General features: G+C 45.0%; 1 protein-coding gene across 1 annotated transcript; it reads right to left on the bottom strand.

Moving 5' to 3' along the window:
* Positions 1-4,590: 4,590 nt before the first annotated feature.
* LOC126210386 (germ cell nuclear acidic protein-like) lies at positions 4,591-24,050 on the bottom strand. Its single transcript, XM_049939653.1, has 3 exons — positions 23,938-24,050; positions 15,082-15,375; positions 4,591-4,714 (listed from the first exon to the last, which is right to left on the bottom strand). Exons 1-3 carry the CDS (start codon positions 24,048-24,050, stop codon positions 4,591-4,593), a joined length of 531 nt encoding a protein of 176 aa, XP_049795610.1.
* Between the last annotated feature and the right edge of the window lie 1,491 nt (positions 24,051-25,541).

Below are 25,541 nucleotides of genomic sequence, written 5' to 3'. Positions count from 1 at the left end.
TAAACGAGCAGCGATAGAAATACACCGTTTGTTGCAATATGCTTGGGACAACAGTACATTTTCAGGCGAACAAACTTTCGAAATTACAGTAGTTACAATTTTCAACAACAGATGGCGCTGCAAGTGATGTGAAAGATATAGCAGACAACGCAATCTGTGGGTGCGCCATTCTGTACGTTGTCTTTCTGCTGTAAGCGTGTGCTGTTCACAACGTGCAAGTGTGCTGTAGACAACATGGTTTATTCCTTAGAACAGAGGATTTTTCTGGTGTTGGAAGTCCACTGCCTAGAACACAGTGTTGTTGCAACAAGACGAAGTTTTCAACGGAGGTTTAATGTAACCAAAGGACCGAAAAGCGATACAATAAAGGATCTGTTTGAAAAATTTCAACGGACTGGGAACGTGACGGATGAACGTGCTGGAAAGGTAGGGCGACCGCGTACGGCAACCACAGAGGGCAACGCGCAGCTAGTGCAGCAGGTGATCCAACAGCGGCCTCGGGTTTCCGTTCGCCGTGTTGCAGCTGCGGTCCCAATGACGCCAACGTCCACGTATCGTCTCATGCGCCAGAGTTTACACCTCTATCCATACAAAATTCAAACGCGGCAACCCCTCAGCGCCGCTACCATTGCTGCACGAGAGACATTCGCTAACGATATAGTGCACAGGATTGATGACGGCGATATGCATGTGGGCAGCATTTGGTTTACTGACGAAGCTTATTTTTACCTGGACGGCTTCGTCAATAAACAGAACTGGCGCATATGGGGAACCGAAAAGCCCCATGTTGCAGTCCCATCGTCCCTGCATCCTCAAAAAGTACTGGTCTGGGCCGCCATTTCTTCCAAAGGAATCATTGGCCCATTTTTCAGATCCGACACGATTACTGCATCACGCTATCTGGACATTCTTCGTGAATTTGTGGCGGTACAAACTGCCTTAGACGACACTGCGAACACCTCGTGGTTTATGCAAGATGGTGCCCGGCCACATCGCACGGCCGACGTCTTTAATTTCCTGAATGAATATTTCGATGATCGTGAGATTGCTTTGGGCTATCCGAAACATACAGGAGGCGGCGTGGATTGGCCTCCCTATTCGCCAGACATGAACCCCTGTGACTTCTTTCTGTGGGGACACTTGAAAGACCAGGTGTACCGCCAGAATTCAGAAACAATTGAACAGCTGAAGCAGTACATCTCATCTGCATGTGAAGCCATCCCGCCAGACACGTTGTCAAAGGTTTCGGGTAATTTCATTCAGACTACGCCATATTATTGCTACGCATGGTGTGTATGTGGAAAATATCGTACTATAGAGCTTCCCAGACCGCAGCGCCATCTGTTGTTGAAAATTGTAACTACTGTAATTTCGAAAGTTTGTCTGCCTGAAAATGTACTGTTGTCCCAAGCATATTGCAACAAACGGTGTATTTCTATCGCTGCTCGTTTAGTTTTTATTGCCGTTTCAAATATACCGGTCATTTTTGAAGCACCCTGCATATATATATATATATATTTATGTCGATGTATCATTGGTTTGTTTTGTAAATATTATTTGTATTTTTACGCTGGGTCTGTCCTAGGGAAAACTATGCTATCGAACGATTACATCGATAGGTCGTGTGGAGAACCAAAGTGTTTAGGATCTTTGGTAGTGTTAACTCTGCCGCATGGAGCGCGGGCAGAGTGTGGCTGGAGTAGGGCGGTGGGGCAGGTGTGTTGGGTAACGCTCCCGCGAGTTGCCGCGCTTTCGGGGTTTCAAAAAAATGGTTCAAATGGCTCTGAGCACTATGGGACTTAACATCTATGGTCATCAGTCCCCTAGAACTTAGAACTACTTGAACCTAACTAACCTAAGGATAGCACACAACACCCAGTCATCACGAGGCAGAGAAAATCCCTGACCCCGCCGGGAATCGAACCCGGGCGCGTTTCGGGGTTTGGCAGCATGTAATTGCGCTCGACTTGCTATGATAGTTTCTGACACGATGTCGCTGACGGGAAGCATTAGCTGGCGCACATTAAGAGCCCGTTTCGCCTGGTGACCGTGTCGAGAAGAAGGCGCGCCAACATCCAGCTTCTGCAACAGCGACGGCCGACAATGAGTGACTGTCGCCACCTCCTCGATCGACGACTTCGAACTTTCAATCAACCAACAAGGAGGACTGGAAGCACGTAACGTTTTAGAACTGCATGGCAGACCTCAGCTTTTCAAACTGGTCAATTTGTCTCAGAAAATTAGAGCAACGTAGCATGAACTTTGTTGCTCATTGTCCCAATTGCAGTACCAAGCAGGGTCCCTTGCTTTTCCGGAATGAACCCGAGTGTCGTTGAAATTCAAACGCCAGCATTAAAGTAATATCATTCTATTTCACTGCTTTAATTTCAAAGTTCAGTTAAAGTATTCATAGCTGGCAACAATATTTAGATTACACAAGCGCAAATTAAGAGTGCGGGTTTTGTTACCGTATTTTAGCTTACCTGTGTCTGCAGCTCAGCTTGGTACGTACTAAATTTTACTACTGTTAATTGTTTAGAATCATTTAATTCAAGTCCAAAGTTAAATCTCTTATTTCTAAATTGCGTGGATTCAAGTAGCTTTTGAAATGATTGTTGAGGTAGCCGAAGAGTAACTTTATTTTATTGAATTTCGTAGTGCTTCAGAAACAAATCTCACTATTAATTTCAGTCACTAAATTAACTTTCAATTTTCCGGTTTTATTAATTCTTTTGCTAAATTAATTCAGAGTGTAGCGAAATTTATTACTTCTGACAAACATTCAGTTTCCACACAACACGTGTCAACCTTCAGTTGCCACGCTTTTAATGCTAATTATATGTGCATTAATCTTTCATTTTCAGTTATTATAGTAGTTTTCCATAGGACCGGCGACCGTTATTTTCCCCAAACCTCAAATATCTCATTAGCGCCAGTTAATTGTTAACGTAACGACCGCACATTTACTTTCTTTATTAATTTTACTCTTTTCTCAAAATTAATTTCCACAAATTTCATTTTCATTTTTCCTTTCATTTAGATGTAACCCTTTCCTCCCTCTTTCCTGACAAATTAACTTCGGTGACGGTTGCGTTTCCCGAACTTCCAATAGGTGCACTTGGTTTAATTTTTCACTGTCATTAAGTTCTATAAGTCAGGGGGAGGCTACACCCTTCGAAGGAAAGTTCAAAGCTGCATGCTCGACTGGTGTGAATTCACGGGGCTCTAAGGGGTTATTCTGTTTGATGTCCTCGCTCATGAGGCAAGGATCAACTGTATTGTGGTGCCGTTAGGAAATTGAAGATATAACTTCAGTGAGTTCGTAGCCACAAGAATTCGAAGGAGCTTGACCTTCAAACCACCAGGCCTCACACACGTCTTTGCTTACGAAAGAACCTCACAAAATTTCATTGGACTGTTCTTCTTAGTCCAGTCTACAGCCGATCTGGCACCTTCCGAATTCCATCTCTTTAGCCCAATGAAACAATAAGTGGATGTTGGGGTGGTTGGTGATGCTGCAAGACGTTGGTTCTTGCGTCGACCAGTCAAGTGGTACTGTGCGGACGCACTGACCCCTCCCAATAATGTGGCGGAAGGCCGACCCCACAGAAAGGAGAATATATTAAAAATAGGGTTTTTTTACCACTAAAGTGAGGAATAATGAGGTGTATTGGAACCCTGAATGAAACCAACCTGCTTTCAGGAAAAATGTGTTCGATTACTTATTGAACATTAGGCTACAGTAAGCTTGAAAGCACTTCAGCACACATGTAGAGAACTGATCTTGCTTCGTGTCGTTCCTCCTTGTTTTCGAAAGCGTTTTTTCTAACCGTTGACGAGTGTCTCCGTGTGACTGACACAGGTATGCCCAGTCTCGAAAAGGCGCTGAAAAAACAAAGACCTTTCGATGTAGAGATTCTCTTGGTGAAAATAAGCGCTGTGTGAAGAGGAAATTACTTTGGAAAGATAACGTGAATCGGGCAAGGAGGAAAAGAAGTATCCTTGTAACTTCAGCCTTGTATTTGTTATACAGGAGGGAAGCTAGTGCAGAGGAGGAAAGCGCATTTGGTAAAATAGACACTCAGGTTGCAAACACGCAGAAGGCGGTGAAGAGGGAGGGATAAGCGGAAGGGGAAGGTGGAGGGGAGAGGGAGGGGTGCAGCAGCAATGCGGAAATTAAATCCTCTCCCACTAAATAGCGGAACAATGCTCTGAAATTATGCCTGAAGCATTAGAATAATAAACAGCGGAAATGAAGCCCTGAAGTAAGAGCAAACGCATGAATATGGCTAAATGACGCCTGCGTGCACGCGCGCTGACCTAGTACCCTGCGTCCGCAGTTAAAATGTGGCAGGCAGACGGTCTGGAAGCTGTGGAATATGCGAATGTAATACATGTGGGACATACTGTGGCTTAATAGTGGTGGCGGACGCGGGGGGGAGGGGGGTGGGAGGGAGATTGCAGTATTTTCGAATTAAGCCATATGATTTGTAAAAATTCGTCGTCGTCGTCGTCGTCGTCATACCGCCATCGTCATCACATCACCATTATCAAAGCGTCATCATTACTTCACCACTATATTATATCATCTCATCGTGCCGTCCTTCCACCATGAAGTCTGTCTTCTTCTTCTTCTTCTTCTTCTTCTTCTTCAGTCTGATGGTAAGTTTGATGCAGCTCTCTGAAGTAGGGTGTCTCTAGGAGAATTGGACCACTGTGACACGGACCAGGGGCGTAATTCACAAATCTGCCGCTAGATATCAGCTCACGCTACTTGTGAGGAAGCTCTTTTGTGACCAAACGTGGTGCACAAGTGTCGCTGTTATTGTCGTCCTAGTTCTGGACGAAAAAAAAAGAACAATCGCATTTTCTGTTCTGGTAAGCCGAAAGTTTTTATCGTGTAATTACAAAATTTTAGTAGTAAGACTTCATTTGTTCAATATTGAGGCAGTTTTTTACTGCGAGCTTGACAAATGTGTAGGCATGAAACTGACCTACAATCGACACCGAGTTCGCTACCTGAAGATAGAAGTTTGGAAGGTCAATCTTTCCCACATCATCGGGAGCGACTGACCATAGTTATTTGGTAGAGATGGACGATGCGTTTTAATGTAGGCTAGGTGGACCACAAATTATGCCACGGAATATGGCCGCAGTCCTCAACTATGCCCGTTTGTCCGAAGATACGACTTTGCTAACGAATGAAAGGGCAGAATCTCTCACACGGGCCAACCAACAGCTTCGAAGCTCGTCAAAAGGCCTAGTGACCCCAAGCACACCAAAAGAGCACAGTTATCTGCTTAAGTCAAATTTCTTCACTCACGAAACTTCGGACTCCATTCCTACTAAACGTGAGACTCCAAGATTAACACTTCAAAATTGACTACCCCTTAGCCAATACAGACAAAACTTTTGAAAGATATGTCACGTGTTGCTTCTATTGAGGAAACAAAGAATTTTAAGAGGAAGGCAGCAACTGTTCCCAGAGTGCTAAACTCTGCTCAAAATATAGAAACTGTAAAGAAAAAATTGGATAAGAAGAGAAAGGAAACAGAAAAAAAGAAACAAAAAGAAAATACGAGTTAAGATAAAAACAGACCAAAGAAGCTAAGAACGAAAAAAATACTGCTAATAGCTCGCCGTGTTCATCAGATGCAGAAAGCTGCAACATTGAAAACATTGTGAAAAATTACGAAAATAGCTTTGTTGAATAGGATGAAGCTGAAGGTGTTGGGTGAGGCGAAGTCTATTACGAAACTAATGACAAAGACGATTGAGTTCAGTGTGTTTCCTGTTCACGATGGTCACATTTAATGTTTTTCAACTTTTGGTGGTAAGTGTATTGCTGTGGTGAGGTAAAGGTAGCTAGCTTTGACTAAGAAAAACCAACTCATTAAAAAAGCCAATGTTCAATGAAGATTACCATAAACTGATGAATTTGTTTTCAACTAGGTATTACGTTGTATTCATTAAAACATATTCCAAAAGAAAAAAATAATTTTAACTGATTCTTTTCTTAGGTTACATCAATTTTTATATGGTATGTCTCTCCCTGTACACTATTCCATCGAACCCGTACACCTATTGGTGAGACGGGCCGCTAATGAAGATTTTCATTTTATCGTATGTTCTATTTTAAGTGACTGTGTCTCAGTAATATATTGTATTTAATTTTGTAGGACACCCTATACGAACATGCAGCTAGGAGTAAAAAAGGCTGCAAAACATGAATTCTATGTTGAAGTAAAAAAGTGGTCTCACTTTCCTAGACTTACCGTTCTTCATTCTGCCCAAGTCTCTTTAACTCTGATTACAACATTCACAAGACAACTTCCACGGCCAATTTGAGACTTTACGTTCCAGACAAATCTTGAGCTCAACTATGGGAAATAGCTTACTAATATCAATGCCTGTCATTTTTATTCGTATGTTTCTCGCTTTCTCTCATCCTCCCTCCGTCCATACACTGGCTCTCTGACTTACAAATTTGTACTCTTTTCTTTTCGTTATGTTGGTTACATATTATTGTCATTCCACTGCAACTGGTTTTAAAGTTTGCATTCCAATTCTTTTTCTTCCATTTCCTGTACGTTACTGGCACTGAGGTAACAAAAATTGTAAAACAACACGATATTCCTTCCTCGTATTCCCAATTTAATGCTCTGAATACTTCCTCTAGAAATGCTGAGAATAGTTTTGACGGTGCAAAATCTCCTTGTGTGACTCTTCTTTCAGTTCTGAGTTTCTCAGTCCCCCGATAAAATATAGAGTGGGCCTGAAGTCTTTGTAGAACTTTTAATATTTATTTTACAAAAAATATGAAACTTATGTGTGCTTTGTGACAAATGAAAGAACTAATCACCAAGGTTTTGTTATGATGCCAAACAAACTTTAACTATGTGCCGTTTGTTGGCCGAAGAATGTCTAATCGATATTAGATTTCTCGCCATACGTTCGACTACATTCCTTGTTTAACACCGCAAAGAGTATCTGTTATCCTCCTCCTCAGTGTATACTAATCATTTATTTATGTAGCGTAGAACCTTGATCTATAAGTAACCCCACAAAAAATCTAAGGGCTTTATGTCAGGTGACGTTGCATGTCAGGCAGTGGGACCATGACGCCCAATCCACCTGTCAAGAAAAGTTTCATTAAGAAAATTCCGTACATGCAGTCTTCGATCCAGTGGTGCACCATCTGGTAAAACCACATCTGGCAGAAAATCTCTCAGTTGCGGTTGCACAAATTGTTATGTACAGATAGATATTAGGTGTTACTGATTTTTCAATATGGATGTCGAAATGTATGCTGCATTGCAATTCGGAATAATACAAGCACCGCAATATCGTATTAACCCGCTGTAACCAGGCAAGCGCCTTTTAAGTAAAGTGTCTCGCCTTTACAGGAATGTACATAATGGCTGTACGAGTACAGGTTGCAGACACATGTAACTTTGGGTCTGGCCGTTAGCCGTGCACGGATAACCAAATGGTAGGGTGACCGCTCGCGATAAACGAGAAATCCGGGTTCAAGTCCCGACCCGGCAAAATTTTCGTTGTCAGTCCATTTAGTAGCTGATGGTTGCCCATATTCGCAATTGAGAAAACATTTAATGTATTTCATAACGACTGTAGTCGCCGCAGAGCCTGTTCCTTTACATCATACATCAGAATAACACTGGCACAGCCATGTCGTATCAAGCATGAAGGGATGCAGGTGGTTCGCAGCTGTCATTGCGTCTTCTACACTCCTGGAAATTGAAATAAGAACACCGTGAATTCATTGTCCCAGGAAGGGGAAACTTTATTGACACATTCCTGGGGTCAGATACATCACATGATCACACTGACAGAACCACAGGCACATAGACACAGGCAACAGAGCATGCACAATGTCGGCACTAGTACAGTGTATATCCACCTTTCGCAGCAATGCAGGCTGCTGTTCTCTCATGGAGACGATCGTAGAGATGCTGGATATAGTCCTGTGGAACGGCTTGCCATGCCATTTCCACCTGGCGCCTCAGTAGGACCAGCGTTCGTGCTGGACGTGCAGACCGCGTGAGACGACGCTTCATCCAGTCCCAAACATGCTCAATGGGGGACAGATCCGGAGATCTTGCTGGCCAGGGTAGTTGACTTACACCTTCTAGAGCACGTTGGGTGGCACGGGATACATGCGGACGTGCATTGTCCTGTTGGAACAGCAAGTCCCCTTGCCGGTCTAGGAATGGTAGAACGATGGGTTCGATGACGGTTTGGATGTACCGTGCACTATTCAGTGTCCCCTCGACGATCACCAGTGGTGTACGGCCAGTGTAGGAGATCGCTCCCCACACCATGATGCCGGGTGTTGGCCCTGTGTGCCTCGGTCGTATGCAGTCCTGATTGTGGCGCTCACCTGCACGGCGCCAAACACGCATACGACCACCATTGGCACCAAGGCAGAAGCGACTCTCATCGCTGGAGACGACACGTCTCCATTCGTCCCTCCATTCACGCCTGTCGCGACACCACTGGAGGCGGGCTGCACGATGTTGGGGCGTGAGCGGAAGACGGCCTAACGGTGTGCGGGACCGTAGCCCAGCTTCATGGAGACGGTTGCGAATGGTCCTCGCCGATACCCCAGGAGCAACAGTGTCCCTAATTTGCTGGGAAGTGGCGGTGCGGTCCCCTACGGCACTGCGTAGGATCCTACGGTCTTGGCGTGCATCCGTGCGTCGCTGCGGTCCGGTCGCAGGTCGACGGGCACGTGCACCTTCCGCCGACCACTGGCGACAACATTGATGTACTGTGGAGACCTCACGCCCCACGTGTTGAGCAATTCGGCGGTACGTCCACCCGGCCTCCCGCATGCCCACTATATGCCCTCGCTCAAAGTCCGTCAACTGCACATACGGTTCACGTCCACGCTGTCGCGGCATGCTACCAGTGTTAAAGACTGCGATGGAGCTCCGTATGCCACGGCAAACTGGCTGACACTGACGGCGGCGGTGCACAAATGCTGCGCAGCTAGCGCCATTCGACGGCCAACACCGCGGTTCCTGGTGTGTCCGCTGTGCCGTGCGTGTGATCATTGCTTGTACAGCCCTCTCGCAGTGTCCGGAGCAAGTATGGTGGGTCTGACACACCGGTGTCAATGTGTTCTTTTTTCCATTTCCAGGAGTGTATTACCACCACAGGTCCGATGCAAGCACAGGAGAATTCTTCCGTAGCATAATATTGCTCCCACCAGCCTATGACAGTGGCACGCTGCAGGTTTCGAGCCGCCGTTCACCTCGATGACTGCATATGTGGAGATGACCATCGACCTACTGTGGCAACAACTGATTCACTCAAAGAGCTGACAGGTTTCAATTGATCGACGTTCGAATCCTGATGGTCTCGTGCTCACTTAAGTCGTAATTGACCGTGTCGTTGGATCAACATGTGAACACGTAGGGGTGGTCTGCTGCGGAGTTCCACGTTCAACAATGACGATGAATGGTGTACTCCTGAATACTTTTGCGTGCACCAGCAGTGTGCTCTTTTGGCAGAGATGCCACAGATTACCAACTATCTGGCTTGACAGAGTAAACAACACTCCGAAGTCCACGTTCTGTGATGAGTCGTTGACGTCCAGCCACTTAGTGCCTAATGGTAGTTTCGCTGTCCTCCTACCTCTTTCCGCAGATGTTCACGACAGTATCAAGTCAGTGTTCCACCAGCTTCACCGTTTTCCAGATACTCGTTCACAGGTTCTGTCTAATAATAATCTACCCTTTGTCGAAGTCGTTTATGTCAATGGATTTCCCAATTTGCAGCCCATATCTTCACTAGAGTGATCCGCCGTCCGTGTCTGTTCCGCTTGCATACTTTTCCTACCGCGTAACTTGCTCGCAGTTGGCATCCAGCGTCACGATGAGTAGTGACCAGAATGTTTTGACTGATCAGCGTACCTCTAGTTAGTTGCCCGGTTAACGTGAGTTGTCAGGAGACTTAGGATACTATAGAGATTTCACAGAATCGTATGTTCGAAATCATTTCAATGTTTATGGTTTTCGTTTGATGCCTTATTTCAGAAGCGTTGCACCTGTTGCGTCTTGCTTAGTAACGACAATCTTTTTTAACAGCTGAAATATAAACAATTATTCCCCTAAAACGATAGTGCGGCGTAAAGAAGGGACGTCACGGCGTGTGAACATTACATTCGTCCCAGTGGAACAACAAAAACTGGCGGTGAACCTAAGAAATAGAATTTACTATACATTCAAGCCATGCGTTACCCAGTGAATGTTTTGAACGTTTCCTGTAAGGAAACGTTTCATATAGTGATGGCCGTTCTGCTTCTGCGTTTTTCCCAGGGTTAATGTGGTTATGAAGAAAAGTAGAAAACGGGCTTTAACATGAAAATACGAGTGCAGTGTTTGCGGACCCACGTCCATACACTGAGGTGACAAAAGTCACTGGGTAGCTCCTAATATCGTGTCAGACCTCTTTTGCCCGGCGTGGTTCAGAGACTAGACGTGGCGTGGGCTCGAGAAGCCTGTGGAAGACCCATGCTGGAATACAGAGCCATGCTGCCTCTACAGCCGTCCATAATTTTGAAAATGTTGCTCGTGCAGGATTTTGTGCACGAACTAACATCTCGATTGTGTCCCATAGATGTTCGATGAGTGACCAAATCATTCCCTCCAATTGACGTGGGCCCTGGTGCTGCGACGCAGTGTCATCCATAAAAATTCCATCGCTGTTTGGGAAATTAAGTGCATGAATGGCTACGAACGGTCTCCAAGTAGCCGAACTTATGTCAGTCAACGATCGATTCAGTTGGACCAGAGGACGCATTCGATTCCATGGAAACACAGCCCACACCATGAAGGGGCCACCAACAGCTTGGACAGCGGCTTGTAGACAGCTTGGGTCCATGGGTTCGTGGGGTGCACCGTACCATCAGATCTTGCCGCAGCTTTATAGTCGTCTAGGGTCGAGCCGATACGGCCACGAGCCCAGGAGAGGAGCTGCAGGCGATGTCGAGCTGTTAGGAAAGGCACTCGCTTCGATCGTCTGCTGTCATGGCCCATTAATTGCAAATTTCACCGTACTGACATAACACTTACGTTTGTCGAAAGTCCCACAATTATTTCTGCGGTTATTTCACATAGTGTTGCTTGTCTGTTTAGCACTGACAACTATAAACAAACGCCGCTGTTCTCGGTCACGAGATCTGTCATCTCAGGGTAACAAACATTTTATTCCTTTGTGTGTGAGGAATGTATCCCGAGAAGACCATAAATACCTTTTTGTTGCACACTGTACAGGAGACACAGACAAGGATTCGCTAAAGGTAACGGATTATTAAGATGCGAAGCGTGTTTTTTTTTTAAAGTAAGTACCGTTTTGAAATTAAAAAAAGAGGTGCTAAAGTATCTCAATTTTATTTTTACATGAAAACCTGTGCCTTAATCTACTGTTCTACGTAATTTCCGTCAATATTGAGGCACTTCTCATAACGTTGTACCAGTTTTTGAATACCCTCCTCATAAGTGTCTGCCGCCTGACTTGTTAACCACTGCATCACCAATGTTTTGACTTCGTCATCGTCTTTAAGACGCTGACCGCCCGGGTGTTTATTCAAGTGCAGGAACAGATGGTAGTCACTGGGCGCAAGATCGGGGCTGTATGGAGGATGAGCTTGAGTTTCCCATCGAAAAGATGTGATGAGATCTTTGGTCTGATTGGGGACATGCGGACGGGCATTGTCTTGCAGCAAAACGATATCCTTGATCAACTTCCATGGACTGTTGCTTTGATTCTGATGTGACGCAGGCCACCCATGTTTCATCGCCCGTAACGATTTGGCTTAAGAAATCATCACCGTCGTTGTGGTACCGCTCAAGGAAAGCCAATGCACTGTCTAAACGTTTGGTTTTGCAAACATGCGTCAACATTTTCGGTACCCAACGTGCGCACAATTTTCGGTAATTCAAGTGCTCGGTCACAATGCCATACGAAACACTACCAGAAACATTAGGAAAGTCATCCCACAAGGAGGAAATCGTAAAGCGTCTGTTTTCTCTTACCTTATTATCCACTTCCTGTACCGAACTTTCATTAGCGACCGAAGGGCGCCCACTCCGTTGTTCATCATGCACATTTGTGCGGCCATCTTTAAATGCTCTCACCCACTTTCTTACCATCCCATCACTAAATGTTTTCTCCGTAAACTGCACAGATCTCACGATGAATATCGATCGCTCTTAGGCCTTAAGCAGTGAGGAATCTTATAACAGAACGTACTTCACAGTCGGCGGGACTCCCGATTTTCGGAAGCATCTTAAACACTCACAAGGGAATCTCCCCATCGCACCCCCCTCAGATTTAGTTGTAAGTTGGCACAGTGGATAGGCCTTGAAAAACTGAACACAGATCAATTGAGAAAACAGGAAGAAGTTGTGTGGAACTATGAAAAAAAATAAGCAAAATATACAGACTGAGGAGTCCATGCGCAAGATAGGCAACATCAACGAGAGTGTAAACTCAAGAGCGCTGTGGTCCCGTGGTTAGCGTGAGCAGCTGCGGAACGAGAGATCCTTGGTTCGCCTTCCCTCGAGGGAAAAGTTTACTTCTTTTTTTCGCAAAGCTATGATCTGTCCGTTCGTTCACTGACGTCTCTGTTCCTTGTAATAAGTTTAGTGTCTGTATTTTGCGACCACACCGGAAAACCGTGCGATTAGTAGACGAAAGGACGAGCCTCTCCAATGGGAACCGAAAACATTTGATCGCAAGGTCATAGGTCAACCGTTTCCTCCACAGGAAAACGTCTGATGTATTCTATACGACACTGGTGACGGCATGTGCGTCACATGACAGGAATATGTTGTCGACCTACCTAACTTGTACACTTGGCAAATGGGTAAAAAGGTTCTTCTACCTTGCCCGATACTACGGTGCAGTTACCTCGCATCGGACGGACCGACGGACAGATAGTTATTGTCTGAAAATAAAAAAAAAATTAACTTTTCACTCGAGGGAAGACTTGAACCAAGGACCTCTCGTTTCGCAGCTGCTTACGCTAACCACGGGACCACGGCGCTGCTAACTTTACACTCTCCTTGACGTTGCCTGTCTTGCGCATGGACTACTCAGTTTGTATATTTTGCTTATTTTTTCACAGTTCCACACAACTTCTTTTTGTTTTCTCGATTGATCTGTGTTCAGTTTTTCAAGGCCTATCCACTGTGCCAACTCATAACTAAATCTGAAGGGGGTGCGATAGGGAGGTTCCCTTATCAGTACACAACGTGAACAAGGAAGAATCGGACTGTAATGGCATCAGTGCGTAGATTAAGGTACAGGCTTTCATGTAAAAATAAAATTATTGAGATATCTTAGCACGTCTTTTTTAAATTTCAAAACGGTACTTACTTAAAAAAAAACACGTCTCGTACTTGCTAGTGGCACCTAGAGGATCTGGCAGCCCCTACGAACTGAACTCGTTTGATTCCAGACGTTAGGCTGTGGCGCCGTTATTTGTCGTCGTAGGAAACAGCGGAGGGCTCGAGACGGCGGCCCTTGTAAATGCCACGCCCCCCGTAACGCGCGCAGCGCTGCCACCGACCCAAATGTCACCCCAAAGGTCGGCAGCCGCCGGAAGGGCAGCGGCACGCAGCGTCGCCTGCAGCTCAGCCCAGCCTCAGGCTCAGCCTGCCGGGCGCCCAACCGTGAGGCGGCGCTCACCCAGTCAACGGAGGCGCCACCAAGCAGTCACCCGGGACGCGCGCCCAGGCAGATGTCTAAACCGTCGGGCGCTGACGACTGCTCAGCAAGCGACATCTGTAGCGTAAAAAAATACCCGTTACCTTCACTTTACTGCGTTCACTAACAAGTTGACATCTTTCTTTTTCAGTCTTTTGTCTTCTTTGATGCTACACAATACGCAATCCTGTTGTGCCCACCTCTTAATACTAGAGCATAGTTTGCACCCAACGTAATCACTTATTTGTTGCATATATTCCAAGCCCCGTCTTCCCTTGCAGTTCCTACGCTCCGCAAGTCTCTACTAGCACGAAAATTATTTCCCGATGTCTTAAAATATGTCGTACCATTCTGTCCCTTGTCATTGTTTCCCGTATGTTACTCTCCTCGCCGATTGAGCGAAAAATCATTTTTTTATGCGTCCTGTAACCCCACATTTCAACCCCTTCAATTCAGCTTCTTTCAAGTTTTCCCACAGTTTATGACTTACTTCCACATAAAACTGTTCTGCAGACGCACGTTCTAAGTAATAGTATAAGGCCGAAGTTTCATACTACTGCACTATTAGTTATGGCCAGAAATGCTCTGTCATGCGAATCTGCTTCATCCATCATCTATTATTTTGCTTCCAAAGCAACAAATTCCTGAGCTTCATCTACAACGTTGTCACCAATTTTATTAAGTTTATCACTAATCTCATTTCTGCTAATTCTCATTACTTCCGCCCTTCTTCAGTTTACTCTCAGTCCATATCACATGCTCATGTGAGTTTATTCCCATCAGCAGAATCTGCAGTTCTTCTTCGTTTTCACTGAGGACAGCAGTGTCATCAGCGAATCTTATCATTGACATCCTTTCACCTTGGATTTTAACCCCTCTTGTTTCCATAGCTTATCCATATTTCCCTTAGAATTTCTAATATCTTGCGCCATGTGACATTGTCGAACGTCTTTTCCAGGTCGACAAATCCAATGAACATCTCTTGATTATTCTTCGTCCTTGCTTCCGTCATCTAGCACATGCTCAGTTTCCTCTTCCATTATTCTCTATATCATTCTTCTCAAAAAGTTGCATGTATGAGCTGTTAATCTCATAGTGCAATAATTCTCGCTCTTGCTATATACGGAATTGTGTGAATAAGGTTTTTTGGAAAGTCAGATGGTGTATCGTCAGTCTCATACACTCTACACGCCAACATGAATAGTCGCTCTGTTGCCAATCGCACCAATGATTTTAGAAATTCGAAAGCATTGTTGTCTATCCCTTCCCCCTTATTTGATTTGAAGTCTTACAAAGCTAAGTTCTGATTCTAATACTTGATCCTCTATCTCCTCAATGTCCAGCCGTGTTTCTTCTTCTGTGACATCGTCGGGGAAGTCGTCGGGGAAGTCGTCGGGGAAGTCGTCGGGGAAGTCGTCGGGGAAGTCGTCGGGGAAGTCGTCGGGGAAGTCGTCGGGGAAGTCGTCGGGGAAGTCGTCAGAGAAGTCGTCGGGGAAGTCGTCAGAGAAGTCGTCAGAGAAGTCGTCAGAGAAGTCGTCAGAGAAGTCGTCAGAGAAGTCGTCAGAGAAGTCGTCAGAGAAGTCGTCAGAGAAGTCGTCAGAGAAGTCGTCAGAGAAGTCGTCAGAGAAGTCGTCTTCCCTTGCAGAGGGGTTAAATGTGCTCTTCCAACTATCTGCTCTCTCTTCTCTGTGTTTAACGGAATTCTCATTGCACTCTTAATGGTTCAAATGGCTCTGAGCACTATGGGACTTAACTTCTGAGGTAATCAGTCCCCTAGAACTTAGAACTACTTAAACCTAACTAACCTAAGGACATCACACACATCCATGCCCGAGGCAGGATTCGAACCTGCGACCGTAGCGGTCGCGCGGTTCCAGACTGTAGCGCCTAGAACCGCTCGGCCATCCTGGCCGGCGCACTCTCAATGGAACCGCTCTCGCTTTTAATTTCGCCAAATGTTGTTTTGACTTTCCCTCGCTCTGAGTCAGCTCTACCGACAATCATTTATTTCTCGATTTCTTCACTTTTTCATTTAGCTATTTCGCCTTAGCTTCCAATTTCTATCTTTCCTAAGTAGCAAGCATTTATCTATTCTTCAATTTCCTGAACATTTCTCTGTTTCCTTCTTTCGCCGACCAACTGAAGTGTTTCTTCTGTTACACATGGTTTCTCTGCGGTTATCTTCCTTCTTCCTAAGATTTATTTCCAGCTTTTTTATTTCGTACTTAACTGTTTGCCCTTTTTAGGGATGTCTTCAACTCAACTGCCTACTGAGCTGCTCTTTATGGTAGTGCTTAAAGCCTCAGAGAACTTGAAGTGTGTCTCGTCATCGCTTAGTACTTACATATTTCACTTATTTGCACATTCATTCGTCCTGAATAGTCTCTTAATCTTCAGTCTACTCTTCATCATCACTAAATTGTGGTCTGAGTCTTTATCTGCCCCTGGATACGTCGTACATCCCAGTATCTGAGTCCGGAGTCTCTGCCTGAGGACGATGTAATCTAACTGCAATCTTCCCGTATCTCCTGGCCTTTTGCAAGTATACCACCTCCTCTTTTGACTCACAAACAGAGTATCTGAAATTTGTTACATAACTCAATTGGTCTTGCTCCTCTCTCATTCCTAGAATCAACCCCATATTCTCCCAGAACTATTTCTTTCTACTCCTTGTCCTACAAACCCCATCCCACAACCTCGTGGCAATTTGATTTTCATCTCCCATTACGCAATGAATTACCTGTTCAATACCATGATATGCTCTCTGTATCTCCTCCTCCTTTGCGTGCAACATCGACATGTACACCGTAAGTATTGTTGTCGGTTTTTGTGCATATGTTTTACCTGTCTTTTCCCATATTTTATTCCTATTTTCTCCGAATTTCTAACTTCTTGCGTCTATCATTTTGTCGTATGATTTTTGTAGGTGAACAAATCTTATTAAATGCCCTGATTTTTGTTTTGCTTCTTGTATAAAGCGCAATATCGAAACTGCTCCTCTGGTGCCTTGTCCTTTTACGAAAGGCAGATTGATATTTTAACAGTACCCATTTTTCTTTTCCATGTTTCTGTGCATTATTGTTGGCAGCAACTTTGATGCATGAGGTGTTGAGCTGAATATACGCTAGTTCTCGAACGCTCGCAGCGTCTGAAGAAGTTTGAGAACGAACGCTGGCTACACAAAGAGCTGTTTGTGCAGCAGGAAGGATCTAAGCAAAAAAGGTCCGAAATGATACAATTTATTATTTGTATTACTGGCTATTAGCATTTCCAACCAAAATAATTATTGCGAATAACGAAATTCTGATCTTTCTACGTGCACGTAAAGTACGAAGAGTAAATCATAGAACTTTAAAATGTTTTGGAAAAAAAAAAAATTATGCAAAAAGCTGCCCCCTCTGGCAGCAGCAACGGCTATAGAACAGCTGTGCATCGGGTCTGTGTGTTTGGATAACACACCGCTTTAACTCTATACTACAGTATATCAATCATTGCGGCCAGGGAGTGGTGGCGTCCCACCTCTCGGGAACCCACGCTCAAATGATGCCAGTGGGTGAACGATATGGACAGCGTGCTTGCTAGGGTAACAGTCACCAGTGTGTCGAAGCAGGTCGCCACTGCACGGGCAACATGCGTTTTGGGTTGTATTGTTGAAACGTACTTTTCATTTTTATTTATTTATGGCTTTGGGTAGCAAATACCACACAGTGAACAGTAGTTACAAAACTGCCATATTAACATAATTACCGTTTCCACAGGAGAACAATAAGGAGAGTTTTACAAGTTGTGATTGGAAAGTTTTAAGAATGGATTCGCTACTGCTTACTGAGTTGGCGGGCAGGTACAAGAAGGGTGGGGAGTGAGTCATTGCCTTGTCCTTGAACGCCCTCGGACAGGAACTGCGTTTTCTTTATTCAGTTCGTTGTGGCAGCTGGTTGAGTGCTGGTCTGTTAGGGCTTGTTGCCGGATTCTGTCTGCGTGAAAAAGGACGTAAAAATGGAGGAACGAGTTTGTGTGAAATTTTGTTTTGGAATCGGGAAATCAGCTTCTGAGTCTTACGAACTATTAAAAAAAGCTTTTGGAAATTTTTATATCAGCCAGTCAAATGTTTTTGTCTGGTTAAACAGATTTTAAAATGACAGCGAATCATTTGAACATGAACCACGGTCTGGCCGTCCTTCCACCTCAAAAACGAATAAAAATGTTGTTAAAGTTCGCGACTTACAAGGGGAGGCCGCCAATTGTGAAATTTAGATTCGATTCATACTGCGCATAATAAAAGCTCATGGCCAGAGGTGTAATGTGGCAAAGCACCAAGATGCACTTCTCAGCCGTTGTCGAGAAAACCGACAGTTAAACCGTTGCGGTGAAATACTCTCTACGATTAATAATTTTCAATAGCGTCGTGGCGCAGCAGTAAGCGCTCGGGTTCGTAATCCGAAGGTCGTCGGATCGAATCTCGCGCAATGCAATTTTTTTGTTATTTTTTTGTAATTCAAATATTTATTCACAGGGTGTACCAAAGCTCTCCCGTCCGCACTGTTAAACAAACGGAAAAATGGAGGCGGTACAATTGGAGAGCAATCCGCCTTCACCAACATGCATAAGCAATTCATTAATAGTTTATATATATTTGAATTACAAAAAAACAAATACTAAAAGAAAGGTTGCATGGCGCGAGATTCGATCCGGCGACCTTCGGATTACGAACCCGAGCGCTTACCGCTGCGCCACGACGCTGTAGAAAATTATTAATCGTAGAGAGTATTTCACCGCAACGGTTTCTTTTAACTGTCGATTTTCTCGACAACGGCTGAGAAGTGCATCTTGGTGCTTTGCCACATCACACCTCTGGCCAAGAGTTTTTATTATGCGCAGTATGAATCGAATCTGAATTTCACAATTGGCGGCCTCCCTTGTTAGTGAGCTCTGATGGTAGACTTACAATTAGGGAGATGGCTGATGAACTTAAGTTTCTATGCAGTTCAGTCAATTTTAACTGACGATCTGAACATGGGTCGAGTGTCCGCGCAAGTCATTCCAGAAGTATTGTCAAGTGAGCAGAGACAATACCGACTTGAAGTGTGTCAAGAACTGGTTAATCTAACTAAAAATGACCCAGATTTGTTAAATAATGTAATAACAGGTGACGAATTGTGGGTATATGGGCATGAGCCTGAACCCAAAGTGCAGTCTCGCAGTGGAAGGCTCCAGATTCACCAAGACGGAAAGAAGGCAAAGTCGGTCGAAGGTGAAGAAAATGCTGTTTTTTCTCGATTCTACCGGTACTGTGCATCATTAATTTACCACTGGAGGACAGACAATTAACCAAGAATACTACAAATGTATCCTTCAGCGTTTGCGTGAAAAGGTGCGGAAGAAAAGGTTGAATTGTGGAGGAGGAGGAGGAGATTAGTGTTTAACGTCCCGTCGACAACGAGGTCATTAGAGACGGAGCGCAAGCTCGGGGGAGGGAAGGATGGGGAAGGAAATCGGCCGTGCCCTTTCAAAGGAACCATCCCGGCATTTGCCTGAAGCGATTTAGGGAAATCACGGAAAACCTAAATCAGGATGGCCGGAGACGGGATTGAACCGTCGTCCTCCCGAATGCGAGTCCAGTGTGCTAACCACTGCGCCACCTCGCTCGGTTTGAATTGTGGAAAGGCAGGAATTGGGTGCTACACCATGACAATGCTCTGGCTCATCGTGCCTTCTCCATCGTATAATTTTTGACCAAATTCAAAATTCCTTTGCTTCCACAACGGCCATATTCCTCTGATTTTGCCCTTACGAACTTCTGTTTCCTAAACTGAAATTTTCACTGAAAGGGAAGCGATTTGACTATTTTGTGTGTTTTGAAGGAGATGCATCATACAGGAATGTAAATACCACCATTGTACAATTACAAGCCAATTCTTGGCACTTTACAATACAATCACACCTCGTAGGTGCAAACGTAAGTTCTTATCGTTAAATAAAAACACTAACTGACGAATACCAGACAGTCAGCAGTACTCACAACAGTGCCAAGCTAACATTAACGCAGTTGACGCAATAGAACAATTATGGAGTTGAAATATACCTTCACTGACAACTCAAAGTTTGGCACATTCACCGGACTTGACGCATGACGAACGTATTACATGGTGGTGTGTACACAATGGCACCCGATGATAAGTACAAACTGGCAAATTCCGCTGTCCTTTGAGAAGACATGAATATACTCATCACGATGCTATATTGGGATACCTCTGGAAAAAGGTCGTCGCGTCCCTCCTTCGTGCATTATTGTGGTTGGGCGTACCGCTATCTGAGCAAATTCCTTTGCTGCCACGTCATTGGAAAACACTACACTGTTTACCGAGCTAACAGTCTGTTGCGCGCCAGACGTCATCACACTGTCTGTGTGGATTCTTCCTTTTCACTAACAAAGCCATTTCCAGACTCAAAGTAAGTGACATGGCCGTATCATTCTACACGGCCGAGGGAATAATGTCTGTCCTCTCGCGCGCTAGTCACGCAGGCCTGCTGACCGCCTGTCCAACGCTGAGTGCGGCCTTCGTGAGCTCACTGATTCCATATTCGTATGGCAGTAGCTGGATCCTGACAAACGTGGCCCACTTCGATGGGCGAAGAACTGGACATACGGAAAACACTGAAAAGAAGAAGGGACAGGCTGACAGGACGTATGTATGTTAGGACTGTGAGGCGTCGGCCTCGTCTTGGGCTTTTCCTCACGTTTTTGGAACAACGCAGAACCGCACTGGAATCTTTATTTCCAGTTTCAATGAGGACATGAAACTTGAGTGAGTATGAGATTTGATGGGTGCTGTAGTTCGTTTTATCTCAATTGCAACCTTCTTTAACTTGTTTTCAGTACTACATTCTTTTTTCTACCTATTATTTCCGCCACGTGAGAACAGTTTCTGTAGCTACGTATGGGTGCGTCTGAAGTCGCGGCTCCATTGGTTCTCATACAAGTGGACCCTCAGCACATACTTTCGGCAGGTACCTCCGTGCGAGACACGAAGAATCTAGCGCTAACCGGACCATGGCTAAGCCGCTTACAGCAGAATCAAAAGTGGGCCTTTAGTCCGAGTTTCGGCGAAATGCCGTCAGTAGAATAGTGTTCCTGAGTAAAAGGTCAGGGAGTGACGAGCCATCCCCGCTAATCAGAGGAAAAGTGGAGTGGGAGACAGCTGGAGAACAAACAAACATTCCGCTGGAAGGCAGAGGAATACCACTCGCTAGTCAAACTAATCCAGCCTCGAGAATGCAGACTCAGTCTTCCGCGGGAACAATTACCCTAAAAATTTTTCGTTCGTGTTTCCATAAATCCTACGAGCAGGGCGAAAGACCGCCACGCCGTGGTAATCTGGCCAGCCGGACGCTGCTTCGTGCAGAGTATGTTCATTGTTTGGTTGACAGTCACCATACTGAGGGAGGGAGGGGGGCAAAAGTTCATTATAATTCTCTGTGACTGGAAGACGGTTTCGGGGCTTCCCTACGATTGGCCTCGAAGGAAGGACTTGAGCGCTGTTCCATGGTTAGATAAGAAGCCAGAGAGGCGAGTACAAACTCATTCCGGGACGGCAAGTAACTTGGCCATTTGTATCCTCAGTCTAAAACTTTTTCTTTCGGAAGGCATCTCCCACGATGGAGCGCAGAGTCTGCAAGCACTGGCTGTGTACGGACGATCCTTCCCACGCCTAATGCCATACTCGGGCGGACATTCGAGGCGTGTTGTCTGCCGCCACGTACGCTATCTAACAGTGGAAAGACGTCATTGCCATACGAGAGGTTGGCGCGTAACTCTGCAATACTTTGGAGAAGGACTTTCTATCAGAACATTTAAATTCACGGGTAATTCTAGTACATATGCGTTGTGGAATTTCAGCGGCGTAACACGAGCATTATTCTTCTATTTCCCTTCTTGTGAATGTAAAGGTGTAATGACCACTTATGTTATTAGTTAATGGGGAGGTAGTCGTGACATTATTGACATTCAACGTAGCTGTACTTTTCCGTGACATCCCATTTGTGGGTTTAGCCCTCTGTTATTGTTTCGTTAGTCTACACCGAAGAAGGGAACTGGTACAGCTTAATGTTGTGTAGGGCCCCCACGAGCAAGCAGAAGTGCCGCTACAAGACGTAGCATGGACTTTACTGTTGTCTGAATTAGTGCTGGAGGGAACTGACACCATGAATCCTGCAGGGCTGTTCGTAAATCCGTAAGAGTACGAGAGAAGGGGATCTCTTCTGAAAAGCACGTTCAAGGCATTCCAGATATGCTCAATGATATTCATGTCTGTGGAGTTTGTTTTGGTAGCAGGAGGTGGTGTTTAAACTCAGAAGAGAGTTCCTGGAGCCACTCTGTAGGAATTATGGACCTGTGGGGTGTCGCATTGTCCTGTTGGAATTTGGAATTGCCCAAGTCCGTCGGAATGCACAATGGACATGAATGGATGCAGGTGATCAGACAGGATGCTTACTTACGTGTCACCTGTCACAGTCGTCAGGGGCCCAATATCACTCCAATTGCACACACCCCACAACATTACAGAGCCTCCACTAGCTTGAACAGACTCATGCTGACATGCAGGGTCTGTGGATTGATCAGGTTCATCCGCTCGGTACAATTTGAAACGAGACCTGGCAACATGTTTCCAATCATCAGCAGTCCAATGCCGGCGTAAAGCTTTGTGTCGTGCAGTCATCAAGGGTACACGAGTGGGCCTTCGGCTCCAAAAGCTAATATCGATGATGTTTCGTCGAATGGTTCGCACGGAAATTTGGAAATTTGTGGTAATTTCCTACGGGATCAAACTGCTGACTTAATTCATTTGTAGACTTGCACACTACGTAACCTAACTTAAACTAACGCTAAGGACAACACACACACCCATGCCCGAGGAAGGACTCAAACCTCCGACGGGGGAAGCCTCGCGAACCGTGTGAAGGCGGCTTAAACCACGCGGCTACCCCACGCAGCTCGTCCGCACGCAGACACTGGTTAATGGCCCGACATTGAAGTCTGCAGTAATTTCTGGAAGGGTTGCACTTCTGTCACGTTGAAGGTTTCTCCTCAGTCTTCGTTGGTGCTGTTCTTGTAGGATCTTTTTCCGGCCGCAGCAATGTCGGAGATTTGATGTTTTACTGGATTCCTGATATTCACTGTACGCTCGTGAAATGGTCATATTGGAAAATGCCCACTTCTTCACTACCTCGGAGATGCTGTGTCCCCTCTCTCGTACATCCAATGTAACATCATGTTCAATCTTACTTAAATGTTGATAGCCTGCCATTGTAGCAGCAGTAACCGAGCTAACAATTGTGTAACGTACGTGGGATTTATTGTAAAATTATCGATATATTCAAAAATATCTATTGGTAGTCTTAGTCGACCTTGAGTTGCTATCTGACTTAAGTTGACTCTGTTTAAACGCGGTTATGCCCCAGTATCATTTTCATCGAAATTAACATTACACTCTAATTACTAAACAAAAATTAGTGTGATTGCTAGCTACGAAATCAATAATGCGGTGATTAGAATATGATACCAAATTAAGATTCATTCAGAATAGGATGAGCAATATTTCTAGCATAACATGACAATACAATATACTCGCTAACCTAACTAGCACAATGGCACAATGTATCCTCTTTTCCGAACTACTTAAGTCAACACTGCACCCGCAAGTGACTCTATTGCAGTTCTGCCTGAACGGACACAGACTCAGAGAGCGCCAGTCAAAGAGCTAGCGGAATACGAACTTATTTAGAATTACAGTGCCAAACTTTGGCTGATGATTGCTAATATCACCGTAATTCTCCGTGATGATTACGGCGGTCGGCCCAGCCAACGTCGTGATGCCGTCTTTCCCGTGAGAGAGCTTGGCTTTAATCTCTAACGTGGACGTGGTTTGCGCTCGTAAACTCCTGTACGTTAGTGTTCAATTGCGGAGTCCGTCACTAGTCAATGCTCAAGCTACTTGCACATATGCCAAGAGTAGTTGGTCGACTTAAGTGCGCGGCAGCAAAGGTACACTTCAGATTGCATATGAACACCACAAGTTAGTACAAATCTGTTTCTCTCCTCAGAGGAACAGATAATGCTACGTGTGTGGAGTCGTATGCTCTAAACTATTCAGACTTTGAGAGTAACCACTGGACTCAATGCCGGTAACTTCTCCAACCTACTTCTCTCCACGCTCTACAAGCAGGGCAGCCAGACACCGCGACTGCTCTCCTCCACAGCCGACCCCAGAGGCCTCCTTCAGAGTTTTTGCAAACCTGGCCGTTCCTCGCCGCATGGATCCGTGCGTGTTTGTACCCAACCACGACACAGAATTCTCCCGCGGTTACTGTTGCCGCCAAACGTTTAACACGTTATCTCTACGCGCTCTGCGCCAACCCCATCACAGTCTTCCGCAAATTTTCCACTGTGGCCGAAATCGTCTCTCTCTCTTTCGCATATAGCTCTTTCTCACTTCTTTTTGTGATGGACCAGCCTCTCCGAACGTCTTTGGTGGTCTGAAGTGCCAGCCGACAAAGGAGTCCGGCCGCGGCCATCCCGTTAGTTTGACATTATATAAACACCTTCCTTAGGGGATCCGGCCGTGTTCCAGCCTCTGAGCCCATCTCGTTAGTCTGACATGACACACACAACTTCCTTTTCTGTGTCCATTCTCTCCTACCGGTGGGCCAAAATCTGCTACCTTACAGTTGCTCCAGGCATTTGTTGTCATATAAAGGCGTTGCCGACCGCAGCGCCGTGTTCTACCTGTTTACATGTCTCGGGTATTGAATATGCATGACTATACCAGTTTTTTTGGCGCTTCTTTGTATAAAACTTAATGTCGGGTTATTTGTTTAACGTCCGCCATTTGGCTATTAATTGTCCTCCACTTCCGTTTGTGGCGACCTTATATTATTCTACATTCATTATTTTTGTTTCACTATCGAATCATTAATTTCACTTATCGTTTTACAGAGTAAATTATGTCTTACTAGATCTATGAATTTAATTTAGTGGTTTAAGGTAAACCTTTTTACGCTGATTGCAATAGGTTCTTTCACTGTAAGCTAACATTACGGCCACGATTAAATCTGGTAGGATACCAGGCGTTTCCTGTAAGCACACAGTTGGCTCACCAAGATGACTGCTAGTTTCATGGGGGCTCCTTGCAGCACCTGACCTTGGGTTCCATGGAAAAGAACAATTCATGTTGTCAGCCCAAGAAGCACTAGTAGAGCCGATGGCTAACGGCAGAACACCGGCTTCTTGCAGGACATGGGGAAATAACTTGAGGGACTGTAAAGTGTAATTCCGGGCGTCCAAATGTTGGTAACACTGATCGTTCAGATTTCCCGCCGCGCACGCCAGTAGACAACAGTGATTACGGTATTTCTCCTTTTCAGCTGAATGATAACAATCTACACGCGTTTATTTCAATCTGTGCACGCGGTTCATGACCCTCAAACTTCGTATATCTAGTGATAATCTGTTCGTTAGTAAGTTTAATTGTGAAGAAATGAGCGAAAGAAAATGAGATTACCCCAGTGGAACTATGAAAAGAAGAAATGAACAGAAGAAGGAAGTTCTAAAGAAATTGCCCAAAATTTCTTAATTTTTTTCAGCAGCCAGGTTCTGTGAATGATTTACTTTGCAATGTCAAGTACTAAAAGCTTATCGATCTCCACAGAAGAAAATACTTCTTGTTTGTAATTTAGGTCACGTTATGTAGCTTTCTACGTTGTGTAGCGTGGGACTCAGAAGTATCATTATACGTCATTGCGGAAAT

Source organism: Schistocerca nitens, chromosome 1 (genome assembly GCF_023898315.1).
Source record: "Schistocerca nitens isolate TAMUIC-IGC-003100 chromosome 1, iqSchNite1.1, whole genome shotgun sequence".
Classification (NCBI taxonomy): Eukaryota; Metazoa; Arthropoda; class Insecta; order Orthoptera; family Acrididae; genus Schistocerca; species Schistocerca nitens.
Note: the sequence above shows the minus strand (reverse complement) of the source record. Positions and strands in the feature narration are given on the sequence as shown.